This window comes from Condylura cristata, unplaced genomic scaffold, assembly GCF_000260355.1.
Source record: "Condylura cristata isolate star-nosed mole 26May11 unplaced genomic scaffold, ConCri1.0 scaffold00036, whole genome shotgun sequence".
Lineage (NCBI taxonomy): Eukaryota > Metazoa > Chordata > Mammalia > Eulipotyphla > Talpidae > Condylura > Condylura cristata.
The window spans coordinates 696,257-715,712 of record NW_004567137.1 but is presented as its reverse complement, the minus strand read 5'-3'; the positions used below and the strand labels follow the sequence as shown (position 1 = coordinate 715,712).

The 19,456-nt window shown below is 48.2% G+C and overlaps 1 protein-coding gene across 3 annotated transcripts; it reads right to left on the bottom strand.

The window, feature by feature from the left end:
- Positions 1 to 2,892: 2,892 nt before the first annotated feature.
- Positions 2,893 to 18,411, bottom strand: ENDOU (endonuclease, polyU-specific). 3 transcript variants are annotated; one of them, XM_004693177.2, is made up of 10 exons: positions 18,197 to 18,251; positions 13,599 to 13,721; positions 10,833 to 10,904; positions 10,249 to 10,383; positions 9,501 to 9,672; positions 8,932 to 9,131; positions 5,863 to 5,976; positions 5,155 to 5,261; positions 4,386 to 4,528; positions 2,893 to 3,219 (listed from the first exon to the last, which is right to left on the bottom strand). In XM_004693177.2, the coding sequence occupies exons 1-10, from the start codon at positions 18,249 to 18,251 to the stop codon at positions 3,099 to 3,101; spliced, it is 1,242 nt and encodes a 413-aa protein (XP_004693234.1). In that variant the 3' UTR covers positions 2,893 to 3,098. The 3 variants fall into 3 exon arrangements, with proteins under 3 accessions (XP_004693234.1, XP_004693235.1, XP_004693236.1); XM_004693178.2 differs by lacking the exon at positions 13,599 to 13,721; XM_004693179.2 differs by lacking the exons at positions 10,833 to 10,904; positions 13,599 to 13,721 and having other exon boundaries at positions 18,197 to 18,411.
- Between the last annotated feature and the right edge of the window lie 1,045 nt (positions 18,412 to 19,456).

The following is a 19,456-nucleotide window of genomic DNA, read 5'->3' as shown; positions in this document are numbered from 1 at the left end:
CGCCTCTGCTCTTTGCAAAGGGAGAAGCTTGGTGGAGAGAAGCACCTGCATAGGCACAGGTGGGCGGGCCTGTTGCTCCAGCCAGTGCAGTGATTGCACTGACAGAGTCTTCTCTTTGAGAGGGGCTCATTCCTTTGTGGGATTCTTAACTGCTATTAAATTACTTCTAGGGTTGGTAGCTGAGGGTTTTTCCTATATTTGGTTTGACTAGGTCAATTTGGAAGGCAGCTATGTCACCACTATTTCACCAATACTGCACATTACTAGGTCAATTTGGAAAGACCAGTGATTCTTTTTACAGGGGCCCTCAATCTCCAAATCCCCCTCTGTTCGGCACCTCAGCCTGCAACTCTGGATACTTTACCTTTCTATATAGCTTGTTTAATGACTATGTTAATCATTCCTACCCCTATCTCCAGCTTTTGGCCTTGTATGAAACAGTTTCTGATCTTGTGATGTCTCCTTCCCATCTTGTCTCCTCTACACCTCCATCACTATGATTAGGTTTTAGCCTTTTAATGACCCAATGCCACTGGACTAGAAACTTCACAGCATTTTCCCACTTTTCTCCTCCCTATTTGTGTGGGAAAGAATGACTGGATAGAGTGGACTGGAATGGGAATTTCCCTCCCCTGATCAGTTAGGCTGTGATAATATCCCTGCAGGTTAGACTCTTAACTGAGGGCAGATTTTGCTAAGGACAGAATATGGTTTCTTTTCTCCTCCCCATGCCAGAAGCCCATGGGAATTTGTCTTAGATGTTTACTATGGGGACCTGGCCAAACTTCTAGAGGTACATCTCACATTATTGTAGGGCCTAACCTATGACTGAGACCCTGGAATTTAGAATTCTGAGCTGTTCACACTAAGCCACACTGTAATTCATCTATCACAGTGCAGGTTTTCCTACCCCAGCACTGGTTTCTACAGCGGTTTGTAATTGAGTCCCTCTGCTCCAATAAGTCGTGTCTTCCAATTTTATTCCCACACATATTCTTATTTCCAATCCATATTATTTCCATTCTATATTCACCTGACTATCCACAGGCAGAAATTTCCCTATACCCTCCCTTCTCTTACAAATCCAAGAAGAGTTGTTTAATTTTCAGTCTGGTCAGTTTTTTTTTCTTCCATCAGTGCTCATTTTTGTACATTATTTGATTTCTCCCCTCCCAGGTGTCATCCCCATAAATCTCCCACCACCATGTCACCTATGAACCATCACCATAGTCCCTCGTGCTTTTCCCTACTGTTGTGACCCCTCTCTCTCCCTCTCCAATTGTAGGCTCTATAGTTAGCCTGTAAGATTTGCCTTTTTTTCTTTTAAAGATTTATTTATTTATTCATACAGAATTTATTTATTTATTCATACAGTACAAACCAGAGATGCAGAGGGTGAGAGGATTCACCAGAGACAAAGTGGGGAACAGAACAGGCAGATCGATGAAGTACACTGCTGAGGGGAGCAGCGGGCGGGTCAGGAGAGGTCTGCCAGCCATGTGGGTCACCTCCGGGACAGGCGGGGATCGAACTCATGCTGAAGTGACTTTAGCTTCTTAGTGCTGTGCTTTAGCCCACTGTGCCACCAGGAAGGACCTGTAAATTTTGTCTTTTTCCTGACCCTTTGGCCAGTCAGATTTTTATTTTCTATTAGTATGAATTGATGACTTTCAAGCTCCTTGTATGTGGGATCAGAAGCCAGGAGGACATTCCTTCCACTCTTTATAAGTTAACTACAAGAATTCTCGCCTCTTGACTCAAGAGAGTTAGTGAGTCTTCAACTCCCTCAAGATACCACCTTCTTCATGCAAGTCAACCAAAGGGACACTGAGCTAGAGGCCTCACCCCTAGCCTTGCTCCAGGGAAAAGGCAGGAAGACACACAGTTGAGGGGTTACATGCAAAGCAAACCAGAGACACATTTCAAGTTTGTTCAAATGACTTTAATTGGAGGCTTGAACCCTCTAAACCATAGCTCAAGCCTGGCTCTGTGGGCCAATGTCCCACTGGAGTTAGGGGGGAAATGCACAGTTGAGTTTGAGAAATGGAGTTCCACTCTCCCTAGTCACTTATTCTAGGGCTTATATAAATGATGGCTGCCACATAGGTTATTATGAGAATTAATGTTCATACACCAAGCTATGAGTTCGTTTTTATTTCTGATTCAAAAATCTTCCTCCAATGAGGGAAATTCTTTTATAGCTCTGTAATTGCACGAAACATCTACAAATGGGGGACTTCCTTTTTTTTTTTAATTAAAATAGTGTGTTTTTTTAAAGTGGTTTATTCGGAGTGATCTAATGATCATCTGGAAGCTTAGATATTCTTAAGTGGAAGTTCTTAAAATTCAAGAACCAATACTGAATGTATCTGTTATTTCCTTTGTTTTAATTGTTATTGACGTGCCTTTATTTTATTATCCCATTACCCCATCCTTGCTATTCTTGATGCATTTGCTGAACAGACTGGGGAAGTCCACTTCCTCCTGCCCATTGGCCCCTTCATTTAGCACCGGAGTTCTCTGACTTTGTTCTGAGAGGATCTAACCCCAGAATAGAGCAAATGCCCAGATCACTTCCAAGGCCTGATTTCTTTGAGGCCCCCCACAGGGCTGAATTGCAGTTTGCTAAGTTGTGGATAGTAACAGCCATACTAGGACCTTTAAATTTCTAGGAGCCATTCTTCCTAAGAACAATTGAAAACATTTCACAGTAATAGCAGCAGGTGTGCATTGCCCTCTCAACACCCCCCTCCCAGAAAAGAAAGGGGCCAAACTCTTCTCTTTTCTTTAAAAGGAAACATGAGACCCGAGGGGTTAAGGACTTATTTTATGGCTCCACTTCCCATCAGGGCAGGGAACTAACTTGGGTTCCTACCTCCTCTGTCTGAACTATTTTTTAATCTGTTTTGCCAAAATGCTGGAGGACAAAGCCTTGACTGTTTCTCTGCACTTTTCTAATTAGTCTCTTTTCTCTTTCCCACGTGGACATTTCTGGGCTAGTCCCTCCCAGTATCCCCATTTCTGCACCAGCATAGAGCAGGTATGGCCAGCATAGTCCTGCCAAAGCTCTCTCTTGCCCTCATGCTATTTTCAAAGCTCTACTGGGTGGAAGACACCACATAGGCTGTGGCGATGTACTTTTTGCCATTTCCATAGGTATTCTTGTCCCAGGTGTAGGTCTGGATGGCCAAGGGATATCCACCCAGGCTTACCCGGCACCTGTGAGAAAAGATCCCGCATCATAGTGAGGTAGGACAGCAACTTAGGGCTGTGGCCACAGCCCCTGCTCCCCTACCCCGTATTTCTGAAAAACAGCTATGCACATTTCAGAACAAAGTAACTCAAGCCCAATTACTTTGATTTAAACCTTTTAGTTTACTCCCACACAGGCCCCACTACTTATCAGGCCAGTGGCCCCTAACTTTGATAAACAAAATTGGCCAAATCTCATTATCCCAATCTGTAAATTCCTGCCCCTTCTATTAAGCAAAAGTTGTCAAAACCCACCATGATCCCACCTGTAAGCCCTCGTCCCCTCCAGCTGAGCAAGTTTGTATGTCAGCAGCCTTAAGGCCCAAGGCCCGCTCTCCTCTGAGCCGGCCTGCTCTCTTGCATGTGTGCTTTCACCTACAACAAAGCTTCATTTCTGACTCGCCTATACTGACTCCTGCATGAATTCTTCCCTGCATAAAAGTCAAGAATCTTAGGGTCCTTCAGCACTCCTGAACCCCAAAAGTAGGGGCAGCACTTCATTCTATCCACAGGCTGGAGAGATGGAGTCATGCCCCCCCCCATGCTGGAGTCCACTCTGTTTTCCGTGCTTCACTCACGGCCTAGCTTCCCGTCTGCAGGAGACCTTTCAAAATTCATGCCATGTTTTCTCTCTTCTTAGCATCATTCATCCTCTCTCCCAGAGCAGTATTCTAAAAAATCCATAATCTAGAGCTGAACATCCCTTACCCCCAAAATAAAATGTCTGCATCGGGTTTCAGAAGTAATAGGGCTCAGAGCCCTTAAATTTTAGAGAACTTGAGACCTACTGGTTTCAAACTGTCCTCTCTGGAACTCTGGAACTCTCCCCTAAGCTGCCTGGAGGCCACATAGCCTGGAGCCTCAGGGCCGCTCTATTTACTACTGTATCATAGGCTAAGGTCCTGCATAAGATTTCCCTTGCTGGAAAAGTTCTACTGCTAAGATGAAATGTCACAGCTATCAAGCTAATTTTACAACTTCATTTTCCAAGTGAGAAAATTCAGGCCCAGAATAGTGATCTGTCCACAAGCTCCCAGCTGTTGAGAGGCAGGTTCAAAGTCCCTGAGTGTCCTGGCCAAGGACAGCCCGCAGCTCCCAGCCTGTCCCTCAGGGCTGGCTGGCCCAGTACTTACTCTTTGCCTGGCCTGGCGATAAAGCACAGAGAGTAGAGTGCAAACTCAAACTCAGGGCTGCTGCCGATGAAAGCTGACCCCACTTCCTTATAGTAGCCGTCCCAGTTGAACTGCATAGCTAGCACGTCAGGGTAAGAATCCCACTGGGAGAGAAGAACCACAGAAGGTCCAGTGAGTCCCCAGAACTGAGTCAGACAGAGGATTTGCGGAGGGTCCATTAGGGGTCCAGGTGAGCTTTCACTAAGAGGATGAATTCTTTAAGTCAACCATCTACCCTGCTAACATGACTGAGTCCTGCTCAGATCCTCTGGAGCTCCAAAAACGCCTCCCACAGAGGCGAGTTGGCACCCAAACAGCCAATGCCAGGGTGCAAGGATGTAGCTATTTCTTGTGGCCCTCACACATGGAGAAGGACAGTTTATTGTCCCCAGAGTATTTCCTAGCACAAGGCAACAAGGGTTTCCTTTTCATAAATATAAGGAGTTTAACTGAGACTAGTCAGGCTGAAGCTTCTAGCCAAGACCACATTCTAAAGAAATTTGGGCTTGTATTTGGTCTCTGAAAACCCTCTTTAGCCCCCGCCTCCCAGTCCCTGCAGTTCAGGGTCTTTACAGGAATGGAATCCCAGCATCCTGCCTACCCCTGCTCAGCAGGAGACAGAGTCCCAGCCACAACTCCCACCAGTGGGAGTCAAGGAGGAAACTGAGCACCTAGAGGGCAGAAGTCTGTCACCAAGCGGGCTTTCAGTCCTGGGGGCATTCATACTCACAGGCCCATCGTAGATGTGGCTGTAATAATCCACCAGGCCTTCCTTCTCCTGCATATAGAAACGGATCCAGTTGTGGAAGCCAGTGACCTTGCCTTTTTTGACTTCACCTATAAAAAAGAGTTCAAGATGGGGGTGTGGGGCTTCCCTTCCTAACCACTTTCTGCCTCCTACGCCAGGTTATCCCTCTTCTCCTGTCTCTGATTCTGAGAATGCATGTCCCCCTTGCCCCAGAGCCCCTCATATCCTTAACCCTTACCCCTAACTCTCACTCTCACTTCAGCTCAAGCCCTAGGAAGAATTCCTCCTCCCAGTTGGACCTGGTGACCACTTTGGGGTACTGCTGTCACCATTTCTTCTGGAACAAGCCAGACCAGTAGAAACTTTTGGGGGATAGGACAGAGGGGAGAAAGACCAGAGGTCTCTGGGAAGCAGGCATCCAAGCAGAGGACAGAGAACAACCACATTCCCAAACCATCTCGCTTCCCATGTGTGCCCCTTGAGCCCCAGGTTATGGTCTTCTTTCCCCATTAGATTCCAGAAGAGTCTATTCCTCAAAAATGGCTTCCCTGATCCTCCCTCTTGGCCCACAGTGGCCCTCCCTGCCAGCAGGCCTGGCTGCTGGCCCATTCATGGTCAAGGCTGCTGGGCTCTTCAGGGCAGGCCCTCCTCTTCATCCCTAGCTACTTCTTCCAAGTAGAGGAATCCCACCTGAGAAGACATGTTCAAAGCCACTTGAATCCCCCTCTTCGCTTCCTCTTGAATAGAGCCCGAACCACATGTTCTTCAAGTCGTCAACGAATTCTTTTTCTGAGCTGTAGCGGTCTAGGAGAGAGAACACAGAAAACTTAGGAGAGGGAGAAGAGTAAGATTCTGGGAAACAAGGGCCATCCACCCTGCCAAGAGATATGTGGGCACGACCACAGATATATTCTACTGCGTATTAAACAGGGACACATGAGACATGGTCCTGGGGCATGGTCCTGTGCCGGCCCCAGATCTAAAGGCTGAGGATTCAGCAGGGAGTAACAAGGGCAAGATCTTTCTAGTTTATGTTCCAGCAGAAGAGACAATAAACAATGAGTGACCAGTGTGGCTTTAGGTAAGTACTATAAAGAAAATAAGGCAGAGAGAGTATTTCCTGATGACTTGAAGTGTGGATGGAAAAGTGCAGGGCTGGGGGCAAGTACGTTCTGGAAAAAAAAAATCAGGAAAGGGCTCTGTGAGAAGGTAACACTGATCAGAGACGGCAGAGGGGTCAGCCATCAAAGACCAGGGAAGGAGACGCTTCCTCTTAGAGGAAACAGCAAGTACCAAGACTCCAGGATGACTTGACCTTGGTGTTCAAGGAATACCCAGGATAGTGGTAGGAGAGGAGGTTGGAGATGGAGGCAGGGATCAGTTCATTCAAATTGTGGATCTCAATCAAGCAGTAATAATAACAAAAATATTTTGGAATCACTAAGCACTTCCTATATCCTGGCACTATGTTTATTGTTTTCCTGGGATGTCTGTTCTTGAAATCATATTGACTCTTCACAGATATTAGTATCAATTACCCCTAATTTAAAGATGAGGAAACTCAGGCAAGGTTTCCACCATTCATGCAAGATTATGTAGTTTACAAGTGTTAAAGCCAGTACTTGAGCCCACAGTGTGCTCCAGAGACTTCTCTACAGCTTCTATGCAATGGAGGAGCCAGTGACAAATTTCACACCTAATTATACAATAGAAGCTCTGTTTTGAAAAGATCGTTCTGGGTGTTATTTTCAAAGGTCAATGGGTGTATGCATAGGAGTTGAGAGACTAACTTTTTTTGTTTTTTTTTTCTTCAAGATTTATTTATTTATGCATAGAACTGAGGTATACACCAGAGGTGCAGGGGCAGTGAAAGGATTAACCAGAGACAGAACAGGTAGATTGAGGAAGCACACTGCTGAGGGAAGCATGGGGCAGGTCAGGAGAGATCTGCCATGTCATGTGGATCATCTCTGGGGTGGGGGTCGAACTCATGCTGAAGTGGTTTTAGGTTCTTAGTGCTGTACTTTAATACACTGTGCCACCAGGGAGGGCTGAGAACTAGTTTTGAGGCTAACATGCTGTCCACCTCAGAGTGGCGGTAGTTTAGACTGTGGTTGCTACATCAGAGCAGTGTTAGGTATAGAAGGAGTGATGAGTGGTGGAGAAGATGGGGGTTGAGAGTAATGGGGCAAAGAGAAAAGCACATATACATCCTGGGCTTTTGGCCTGAGCAGATGGGCATCACTTGCAAGCTAGGGAAGACAGGAAAAAGCAGGTCTGGAGGAAGAGCTAGGAACCAGTTCTCTTTATATAAATTTCAGTGCAAGTGCAGATGATGTAGCCAAGAGAGGCAGAGAGCACCCAAGGGAAAGGTCAGCGCTGGTGGGGGTCTGATTAAAGCATCATTATATATTGATTATTTGCTGCCCAGGACTGTGCTAGGAGACAAAGGAAACATCCTGTGTCCTTTCAAAGACTTAAAATATAGTAGGAAAACGAAAACTAACAGTACATGAAATAAAAAAACGGTTTCATGAAAATCTTCTATTTACGGTTGCTGGGCTTTCCTAGGTGCTTTCCATACATAATCCTCCAGACCCTGTTCCACAGAAAAGTCTCACCAGATGAGATAACTTGCCCAGGGTCTCACCACTAACCTGTGGCAGACGTGGAAGTCAAACTGAGTCGTTCTCCGTCAAGCCTATTTTCTGTGATACTATAAGCCCTTGACCTCTGAAGAGACTAACCAGCTGACGCAGGTGCAGCTTCATAAATGAGAACAAGAACATTAAGGACGAGTGGGTTTGGACAAAGAGAGAGGTGAAGACAAGAAGAGCAAAAACAGCCTGGCCTGAGTTCCAGCCGCAGCTTTGCTTTCAACTTCTTTGTGGCCCCATGCAAGTCACCTGTCCTGCATGGGCCTCTGTTTCTCTCCTTGAAAAGTGGAAGGCTCAGGCTAGAAGGCCAAGATACTCTCGTGTTTACAACAAAGTGAACACCAGGGGGCAGTGCAGGATTGCCATGGCAACCAGTGAGGTGCCCAGGAAGGAGTGGCACAGCCCTGGCAGCCTGGAGTTCAGAAAAGGAATCTGGAGGATACAAACAAACACAGCCCCATGCTGAGAAGTCCTGTGGCCCAAACCTTTTTTGGTCCGATTCGAATGTATCTGGAGCAGTTCCAACCAGAAACCTTCCTGGTACAACTTCCCCCTCAGAACCTCTGTGGATTTTCTGTTGCTGTTTCCCAGCAAACAAGTGAGGTAACTGACTCCCATCTTAGACTTAACAGGAAGAGGTAGCACAATCAGGGGCTGATTCTAAATGCCTGAAAAGTCAGCCAGAGGCAGACTCTGGCTAAGAAGTAACCCGGGGTGGAATGGGGTAGCTCCTGGCCTGCAGAGAACCCTGAGACAGAAGAGCCCAACGAGGGATAAACAAGGCTACTAAGAATAAGTTTAAAAGATGGGCTGAAGCTGGGAAAAGATACACAAGGATGTAAAAATAAACTATTATATTAAAAAAAAAAAAGATGGTCTGATTCTCAAGTCAGATAGGATTTGTCAAGTCCTGATTGGGTCCATGATTTCTTTTAGGCTCCTGTCTGGCCCCTTCCCTGCCCCCTTCAGATGGACACTGGCCTCCGCCTGGTCCTGCCTCCTCCTCACCTGCTCTCTGAACCTTCTGTCTTAGATATCCCAGAGGAACTGGCTCTCAAGCAGACAGACCTGAGTCCTCAGCACTGCCTGAGGGGCCACTCACTCTGGTGATGGAGGAAGCTGTAGAGTTCCTTCATGACGGCTGTCTTCATGACCTCTGTGAGGAAGGTGTCCTGCTCGGCCAGCTGCTGACTATTGAAATGCTCCCCATGGCCAGTTGCTCGTTGGTAGTTGTTAAGGAGATTGATGAAAGCGGCATAGGTTGGCTTGGAGAACAGTTTCTCATTGACATAGGTGAAGAGCCTGGGAGGTTGGAGGGAAACCCACTGAGAGGCCTGAAATGGACCGTACAAATAGCTAGGGGCAAGCATATGAGGATGGGGTTCAGAAGTAGTGGAGGCACTTCAGAGTCTCCTGAAGGCAATACACGAGTTCTCTCTTTTTTTCCACACCAGCTCATAGAAAGTTTGTTCTATCCTCAGCCTGGCCAGTCACAGAAACCCTCCCAACTGGATGCCACAGTCCCTCAGGATGGCTTTATTTCTCTCTAGGAACAGATACTTTTCTCTTCCTTTGATTCTGGCTGCATTCAGGAAAAACAAGCTGAGGCAGGCATCAGAAAGCAAAACTTTGGAGAGAAATGTTGCAGGAAGAGGAAAGAAGGGCACTCACGGCTCTGGGCAACGGTCCACCTGGTCCCCTGCCTCGGAGGGGGAGATTCGGTTCTGGCTGTTGAGAATGATGTCTTCCTTCCGGGCCTTGTTGACATCTGCCTGGTAGATCCTCTCAGAGATGCTCTGCAGCTCCTCCTTGGTTATGGCATCACTGCTGTGGGAGAAGCCCTCTGGGAAGGGTTGGGGAGGGGTAGTCTCAGAGCAAAGGAAGGCTGGGCATGGTTGTCTGCCCATGCAGCCCCTCACAAGCCAGCATGGAGGGAGAGTGCTGAAGCAGGCACTTTAGTGGTTGGAGGTCAGGGTCCTGGGCCTAGCGGATCTTTAGAACACACATGGCCTTGCACAGACTTCCCACCAGTCTCTACACTGCCCTCATCCTGTGGAATGGTTCTCAAGCATTGGCATGCATCAGAGTCACTTGGAAGGAATGTTAAAGTGGATTGGGCCTGTCTCTAGGGTTTCTGACTCAGGTCTGGGGTGAAGCCTAGCATGCCTTTCTGTCTTTATCTCTCTCTCTCTCTCTCTCTCTGCCTTCTTTTTATATCAAAAGGGTAAGTTTATTATGAAAGGGAGAGGAGAATAAAAGACACTTCATAGACACAAGTGGACAGAAAGAGCTGCCCCGAACTTAGGGTGTATGTCTAATAAATTCTCAGATGCTGCTGGGTCAGGGGCAGCATGGTGAAGGATGACTCTAGAAAGTTCCTGTGCCTCTAGAGCTGTGCTAAAGGGAGCAGGAGACTGACCGTGAGCACACAGACTCTCGAAATCTACGCAGCAGTTCCCAAACTCTGGACAGCGGGCATTGCAGTGGCACGGGTGGTGTTTGTCGAAGGCTTCATAGCAGCGGCCCTGGCAGGAGTCGGGTGCTGAGTACAAGTCTGAAAGAACAGGGGTGAGGTGTGTGCCCAAGGACTTCTAGAGGTCAGTGGATGGTGACCAGTGCCTCTCACCCTTCCTACCAAAGATCTCTAGGGAAGGAAAACAAACAGGCTTTATTGGTATACTCCCTTCACAGCCAGGAAGTCCTTTCTGAAGCTGAACTTTACTTTTCTGGCCTGTTGTTTTTATAATCTTCCAACTCTAAAAATAAAGTCCCTTCCACTTCCTTCTCCAGCCTCTCCACAGGCCTTACTTAGCCTCCTTTCTGCTCATTCCCCGACTGACTGGACATGCCACCCCCACCTCACCCCAGCTTGTTCCTACCCAGAACCCCTCTCAGCACCTCCAGGTGCTAGTCTGGGGCTGGGGCTGTTGTCATGGTTAACTCTTGCACCCTCCCATTCCCCTCTTTTATCCGGAGGAACCCCCTTTGGGGAGGCAGACTCACGGCTGACCAGGGCCTCTTCAGAATCTTCTTCCAATTCTAGAAATGGCGCTGGGTCTTCAGGGCCCTCATTAGCTGTAGGTCAGAGAAGTTAAAGTCACAACCCTCCCCAAGGGTTGCCACCCCTTTTCTCTGGCCCCAGGTTCCCCAACCTCAGTACAAACAGATGCTTGGCAGGAAATACAAAAACAGGGCCTGGGGTATGAAAAATAGCTACCAAGTGGAAGAGGAGGAAACCTGAAAGTGGAAGACAGAAGAGGAGAGAGTGCTGAAAACTACTGAAAAGTGGAAATTCTCCTGAGCCAGGTGAAACCCCCCTTACCACTTCGCCACTCTACTCCTCAGCATGCTCATCTGTGAGAAGGGGCAGGGGAGGCAGTAGGTGGTCCCTTTTGGACTGAACACTGGTTTTGGTTATGACTTTTGCTAGTGGCAGCTGACAGATGGACAGGCTTAACACTGTCCCAGTGACTAGTTCCCTCAGCTAAACTCCCTGTCTCTCCTCTCAAGGCCTCCAGGAATAAGAACTATTTCCTGAGATACCAACTTCCCTTCTTTCTTCCCAACAATGGGCTTGGGAGAAGGGTGTGTTCAGAAAAGCACATTCCTATCACTGCCCAGTTCCCTTAGCAGAGGCCAGTGAGGAGCAGAGTGGGGAGGGGTGGGCGAGGGGAGTGCTCCCGCAGACTCTGCGTTCCTCCCCTCACACAGCAGAATCACTTCCCCCAAGGAAACGCTAACACTGAGTGATTCCAAATGCAGGAGCGTGCTCTCTGGGCAGGCCTGTGTTGTTACCATCAATCCCAGGAAGCAGGTCTTGCTTCCAGTCTGCAAACACCTGCCAATGACTTTCTTTGTGCTGCGCTGTGTTCTAAGTGTTGGCAACCCACAGGGCTCTTAATTCAGTCACAGTTTATACTAAACAGAGCTAATCTGGAGTTACACCCATCATTTGTAATATTTTTTCTCTGAGAAAAGGGTTTGGCGCAGCAATGGCTCTATCTTGAATACAAGGCAGACCACCCTGTCTACCTTGCAGTGCCCGCCTGGAGGCACAAGGTGTGTGGCCTACCTGTAGCTGCCAGGCAAGGGGGACAGCAGAGAAAGGGCAGGCTCTGACTCTGCCCTGCGTTCTGGGGTTGTGCCCCTTCTCTGGGCCTGATCAGCAGAAATTCTGCTAATACACATGTTGATATTGTGTAAACTGAATACAGTGCCTTCAAGGCAGAAGTAGCTTGGTGGGCATTTGGTTGGGTCACCAAGGCACCACCTTTTGCAAATTAGGAAGAGGTACTCCCACCTCCTGACAAACACCATTCTTCACCAAGGCACATGGTTTTTCAAAAAGGGTTCAGATCCAATTTGGGCTCGACTGGCCTTCTTCTGCAGGTGTCTCTGCAGGTCCTTGCTGCATCATCTACCAAGGCCTCCATGCCTGTGTTTTCCAAATGGAGGCGACGGTGAATATAGCAAGGCTTCATTCATGTCAATAGCAAGGCTTCATTCATGTCAAAAGAGGGACATTGGCTATCAGGAAGTCTAAAACACTGGGGTCATGCAAATAAAGGATTATTGAAAATGATTTTTAAAAATGATCGATTCAGACCCTCCCTGGTGGTACAAGGGGTTAGTTAAGTGGCAGCACTATGAAGCTATGGACTGCCACTGCAGCACGAGCTTCACCCCCAGCCAGTTTCATCCCCTCATGGTGCAGCAGACCTCTCCTGACCTGCCGCTGCTCCCCTCAGCAGTGTATTTCAGTAGATCTGCTTGTTCTGCTCCCCACTCTGTCTCTAGTGAATCCTCTCACCCGCCACACCTTTGACCTAAACCCCACCTCTTGTATGCATACATAAAATAATCTTTAAAAATTAAAAAATAAAAATGATCCATTTAAAATTCTGCCATTGGAGTAGTGGAGGAACACCAGGCTGTGGGGGGCAGGCTCTGTTTTAATCACTGAATGAGGAATGACAGGAAGATGTCGTGGCCACTCGCTATAGGAAGAGTGATGTGACTGTGATAGCCACTGCTCTTGTCTTCCAGGTGGCATGCAAGTTGAGGCAAAATTTAGGGGCAAAAAATTTTATTTTATTTTTATTTTTTAAAGATTTATTTATGCATACAAGAGCTGAGGTACAGGCCAAAGTTGTGGGAGGTGAGAGGATTCACCAGAGACAGAGCGAGAAGCAGACTGAAATACTGAGCTGCAGGTGAGCTGCAGGTGAGACAGCTCTGCTGTGCCATATGGGTCATCTCTCTCATTGGGAGATGGAGCCAGTGCTGCAGTGGTTGGGACAGTTTCGTAGTGGCTGGGATAGCTTCACAGTGCTGAGACTCAAACCCTTATGCCACCATGGAGAACCTGTTGATATTTTTAAACTTTTGTGGCTTGAAATGTTGACTAACAACTGGTAATATAATTCATGCAAAGATTGCATTTTTATCATATTGGGGGGGGGATCACTTCAGTTTTCAAGATACTGTTTATCCTGATAATTCAGATAGATATTCCAGGTAAAAATCAACTATTGTATTTAAGTCAGGGTTTTAAATTGGGGACACCCCAGAAAGCATGGAATGTGTAGCACTCAAATAAATTTCAGACCTCCACACTGGCCTACAGTTTCTTGTTTGGGCATGTGAGCCCTGTCAGCTGCCCGAATCCTCAACTGGACTGAGGGACCCGTGCCGACAGCCCTTCAGGCAGGCTGAGCAGAGACCCAGTTGTCCTGCATCCTCCAGACCCTCAGCCCCCAGGTGCTTCACCTGCACACAGGTACTCATAGTCTTCACAACAGTCTCCGTGCCGGGTACAGCGGTGGTCACACTGGCAGGCAGCATCCTGGTTAAACTTCTCGCTACAGCGAGATGCACAGGAGTCTGTTTTTCCTACAGGCAGTGAAGGTCGCAACTCAGCTCAATGGGGATCCCCTTCCCCTCATCAAGGTTCCCCCATGGACGGGTTCACAGGTGAATGCTCCCAGGCCCCACCAACTGGGAAGGTCATGGCAGCAATGAAGGCACTCCCAGCCTCCCATGCACGACTCCCACCACCCAGCAGCACTGAAGGTCTCGTAATGAACGCAGGGATCACATATTCAGATGCCTAGTGGAGCTCACCTATAATATAACTGAGTAAAGACACAGTAGGTGTGTGCAGAGGTGGGTACCGGGAGCACACCTGAAACAATCCCACCACACAGAGGCGGCGGTAGGGTGCTGCCAAGTTGCAGGGCAGGCTTGCTGTGGCCAGAGATTTTATTTTCAAGAGAGACCTTAATTTTTATAGGAAATGTTTTCAATTAAAAAAAAAAATACAAGCCGACCAAAGAGGTCTGTAGGCCAGATGTGGTCGACAGGCCTGTATTTACCTGCCATGTGGAGAAAGAGCCGTCTCCAGCGACCCTCCCCAGCTCCAGGCTGCCCCATCCTCTCATCCTGCCCCTTTTACAGCCCCTGCTGTCCTGTTCTTCCCCTCCCACCCCACCCCCAGCTGGTCTCCTCTGTGCCAGGTTCCCTTGTGACATTCTTGTGTTTCTTTAGGCTTTGGAATGCACTAGAATTAGTTTTTGCTCAGGGTGGGGAATGAGGCTGGTGTGGGTGAGAATAGGGCTTTGGAATAAGAATTCTGTTATGGAACCACAGACCACATCCCTAATTCAGCCAAATGACTTGCAGAACAAGCTTTTGGTCACAAAGGGCATGAGACAAGGATTTTGAAGGAAACACTACAAACCTACCACTCGCCCTCCCGAAACAGCGCCACCAGGCCCAGCACAGCACAGCACCCAGTCTGTGGATGGCCCACCAGAGGGACTGTCAGCTCACACTCTGGGCTCTCAAGGAGATAACAGAGGCTTTGTTTCCATTTGCGGTTCCTGAGGTTTGGATTTAGCGGGTGCTGGGTTTAGAGGTCAGGCTGTGGGTTACAGAGAATGTCAAGATCAGAGTCAGAATTGCTGTCAGTGGCAGGATTTGAATGAATAAGGAAACCAAGACCCAGTTAAGGCCAGGGTTAGGGTTAGCAAGGTTTAGACTACAAGCTACAGTTAGGGTTTGGACTTGAGCTAAAGTGACAATTTTGTGTTGACATTTGGGTCAGAAATGGTTTAAGACCACACTCGGAACTGCGAAATATGTGAGGATTGGAAGAGATGAAATAATGTCAGTTTTACCTTAGATTAGATTTGGAGTTTGGTTCTGATTATGATTCCACATGCCATTTAGGCCTGAACTGCAGTGGAGTTACTAGGGATATTTTAGGGATTTTTTAAGATTTATTTATGCATACAGAACTGGGGTACAAGCCAGAGGTGCAGGGGCGGTGAGAGGATTCACCAGAGACAAAACAGAGCCAGACACAGAACAGAACAGGCCGACTGACAAAGTACACTGCTGAGGGGAGCAGCAGGCGGGCCAGGAGAGGTCTGCCATGCCATGTGGATCACCTCTGGGTGGGGATTGAATTCATGCTGAAAGTGGCTTTAGCTTCGAGTGCTGCGATTTAACCTGCTGTGCCACCAGGGAGGGCCCAGTACTAGGGATATTTTCTGGATTTATACTCTGCTAATGAAGGTGGACAGAAAGGTCAAGAACCTGGACTGGTGCTGAATTCCTTGGGGTTGGAATTCTGGTTCTGCTGCTTTCCAGCAATGTGATCTTGGGCAGATTGTTTGACCTTCTGTACCTCAGTTTCCTTATCTGTAAAGATGTAATAGTAATGGAGCCCTATCTTGTAAGATATTCTTTTAAAAAAAAAGATTTATTTTTTATGCATACAGCACTGGAGTACAGGCCAGAAGTGCAGGATATTCTTAAGAATTAAGTACATTAATGTTTTAAAGCACTTAGTACAGTGCATGACACAAATAAGTGTCTGTTAAGTAAACAAATGGTGCTTCAATCGACCTCAACACTTGCCACCCAACTAGAGGAGACGAGTGTCCAGACTGGCTGGTGCAGTCTTTCCAGCCAACATAACTAATCTAGCTGGCTCCCTCCTGGGTTTCAGCCAGGTCATCCTTTGGGCTGGAGTGTCTGCCTGTTTATGCTACTGACAGTTCCTGAGCTGACATCATCTTTAACCTCAAAGAAGTGTGTGGTCAAGTTTAACCTAGGTCTGGAGACAACTCCATAGTGTGTACAGGGCCTCCAGTGAGGCCAGAAGGCAGGACTCTGATACACTAGCTTGTCCTCAGGAGAGAAGTGGTCTAAAGCTCTTTGAGCCCAATGAAACTCCTCTTGAATCTTAAACGAGGCACCCTGGAGACCCAACAGCAAAGACCTTAAGGAGAAATTTCGGCCCAGGAGGAAGACTCCATCAGTTGCCTGCTAAGTCTGCCTGGCAGTACACCCAGAATCCAGAAGGAGAGCGCAGACAAATCAGGGCAACATTTTTAATGGGCCAGATCAACAGAGTCAAGGAAAGAATTCAGTCCATTCCAGCAGCTGGCACCAGTTGAGAGGGGCTGTGACTGAATAGTCAGCTCCGTGGCACTCAGGAGAACACCCCCACTGGCCCAAGCCAAAGGGGCTTTTCATCTCAGCTCAGATCTCTGTCCCCAATAAGAGCCCATTCCAAGGGTTCGTCACATTTCCCTGCAACCTTGGTCTACTTCAAGACGACCCTGGGTGTGCTATTCTGGGGACACTCAGACTAGCCACCACAGTACTGCCGCCCCACACCTCCTGCTCACACAGAGGCTCTTGCTCACCAGGGAGCTGCGCGAGTCTTCACTGCTCCAGCAGCCATCTGGACAGCGCCTTGTACCTCTGTCTCCACTCTCTGCCTCTCTCTTCATTTTGGCTTTTCTTCTCCTGGACACAGATCCTCCTTCCAATCCTCAAGAAGCCCCTCACCCCTCATGAAGTGCTAAATTATTCTATACCATCCAAGACTTCAATATGCCATAATGCCCAGCCCCCTCTCCACAGAAAGAGCTTGATCCCAAGTCTGGGTGTCCTTGATGCCAGCACTCATCTCTTCTGATGGTTTGGGCATCCAACATCAGCACCTCTCCACGAACCCCAGATGCTATGTCCATGGAGACCTAGAGGATTCACTTCCTGCCTCAGTTTACTTGAAACAACGAGTGATCTGGAGCTGGCAACGGCTGTCCCTGTGATTCATATTCTTGCATCTAAGTTCTGAGATGTTGGAAGTAGACAATATGAGAACTGCCTCCTCCCCACCTTACGAAAGAAGGAAGCATCCCCCACTGGACCCTCACTTCCCCTCAGTCCCACAGCCAGAGCAGACCACAGCTCTTCCCATCCCGCCAGATAGAGCTCATCATCCTTTGCAGTGATGCAGAGGAATACAATCCCACCCAACCCGGAGACAGCTATCCCTCCAACTGTTTTTTCCATGTAGGAATTAGGAATCCAATTAGGTTTTCCACATAGAATCCCATGAGAGGGACCTCCTTATCCACATCCAGATGGGAAATAATGCCAAGAGTAAGTTCCAACACATTCATAATTATGATCAAAGTCCCAGCTCACTGAGATCTCGCTCCAGGCAGGACACTGTATATATACTATGGATAGATCATTTAATCCTTGCACTAGCCCTACGTAGGTTTGGTGGCATGACAATCAAGCTCTGATTCTCTCTCCTCTGAACAAAAAAATGATCCGCTTCACATCCTTCAGCTCAGCCCCTTGGCACTGTTCCCATGCACCCATTAATCTCCAGTTCACACGTCAACATCGGGGTTTTGCAGCTGCTGAACAGAAAAGTGCACTATCTCTGTGCTAACCCCAACCCCTACGCTGCTGTAGCTGTGCGCAAGACCCTTCCCAAAGTGTTAGTTCCTCTAACAATGTGCAGAGACCCATTCCTCTGGCCACTTGTCGGTTCCAGAGAACCAGTGGCTCACCTCCTGGCCAGGGGTTCTTCCAGTTTCCCCCTGAGCCTGTTCATCTCCTAAGTCTTTACACAGAGAAATGTCCTACCCCAGACAACCCTACCCACCACCAGGCAGTAGGAGAAATGACCAAGAGCGCCCAAGCAATGCAAACCCAGCAACTTTATGTGCTATAAAACCCCAGCTTTATAGCATAAGGTGACTCTAAGAAATAAAACTTTAGTCTGATAAAAAATCAGGTTGGACTAAAGGATGTTGGGGCTGGTCCTCCATGGTGTCAAGCAGGGGCACCCATGACATGTGTTCACAAGCCCAGCAATTCCTTCCCCACTGTCCACACCAGAAGCAACTCCTTTCCCTCACACAAGGACAAGTCCAAGGTGCTCCAAGACTGTAGGACAGAGCTGGCACCCCCCAGCCCCACTATCATCACCCTCCACCAGGTTCCCTAACTCTCCACTTCTCTCCCCCATGCCCCACCAGTTAGTAACTTACCAGCGCAGGCCAGGCCACAAAGCAAGGCCACCAGCAGGGGCACACCGGCCCTCATGGTGCCCAGCGGGAGGTCGAAGGAGAACTGGCTGTTGGACTTTCACTAGAGTCCAGGTGGATGTCACAGCTCTCAAATGAGTCGTATTTCCCGGGATGATCCTTTTAAAGACATCAGAACTTGAGGATCTGGTACCTCCAGATCCTTCCAGGAAGAAAAAGGGGAGGGAAGAACCAGATGGATAAGAGGCAGAGAGGAGGTGGGATCCTTACAGCTGTGTAAAGCCAGAGGGAAGGTGACTAAGCAGGCAGGTAATGCTAGCTGGTCAGAACAGGTCGTGCTAGCTGTTTGCAGCTGGGAAATAGGTCATGCAAGCAGGCACAGCGTGATGAGTCTAGTCTGGAGGGGGTCTCTGTCCAAATTAGGGGTCCCAATAGACTTACCTTTGGGTGATACACACAAACAGAAAAGCCACAGGCCTGACCTTCCACGGGACTATAGACTGGCCTCAACTTTGAATCCCTGGTACTTTGCAGGAGGAATGTGGGGAGATGGTCATTACAAGCTTGACAAAAAGTAAGTGATTAAGCAAGAGTTGGAGTCATTGGAAGGAGAGAGCTAGGAGGCAAGCATGAGGAAAGAGAGGTGCTCCTCCTCTCACCATGAAGCCACACGCTGTCACCTGGAAACACTATGCAAATGAGCCTCTGGTTCTCACTGAGCCAGCACCTCAGGTTACATGCTCCAGGTTCTCCAGGTTCCAGGCTTGTGAGGCCAGGAAAGGACAAGAAGCCTCAGAGAAGAAACCCCCTCCACCTTCTTACCCTGGGAGCCCGGGGTCCTGCTCCCTTTACCCCCTACTTGTACCTCTCTTTCCCCAAGGACACGGGAGCTATGAGTCTTCTTTTTTTTTTTAAGATTTATTCATGCATACAGAACTGGGGTACAGGCCAGAGGTGCAGGGGTGGTGAGAGGATTCACCAGAGACAGAGTGTGGGGAGAAGAACAGGCAGATCAACGAAGTACACTTCTGAGGGGAGCAGCGGGCGGGTCAGGAGAGGTCTGCCACGCCATGTGGATCACCTCCGGGGTGGAGATTGAACTCATGCTGAGGTGGCTTTAGCTTCTTAGTGCTGTGCTTTAACCCACTGCACCACCAGAGAGGGCCATCGTGATGAGGCTTCTTAGGGCTCTTTTCTTTCCAAGTCTGAAAACAGGTGCAGCAACTTGCAGTCGCTAAGTTTTCCCTTAATACTAGAGGCATA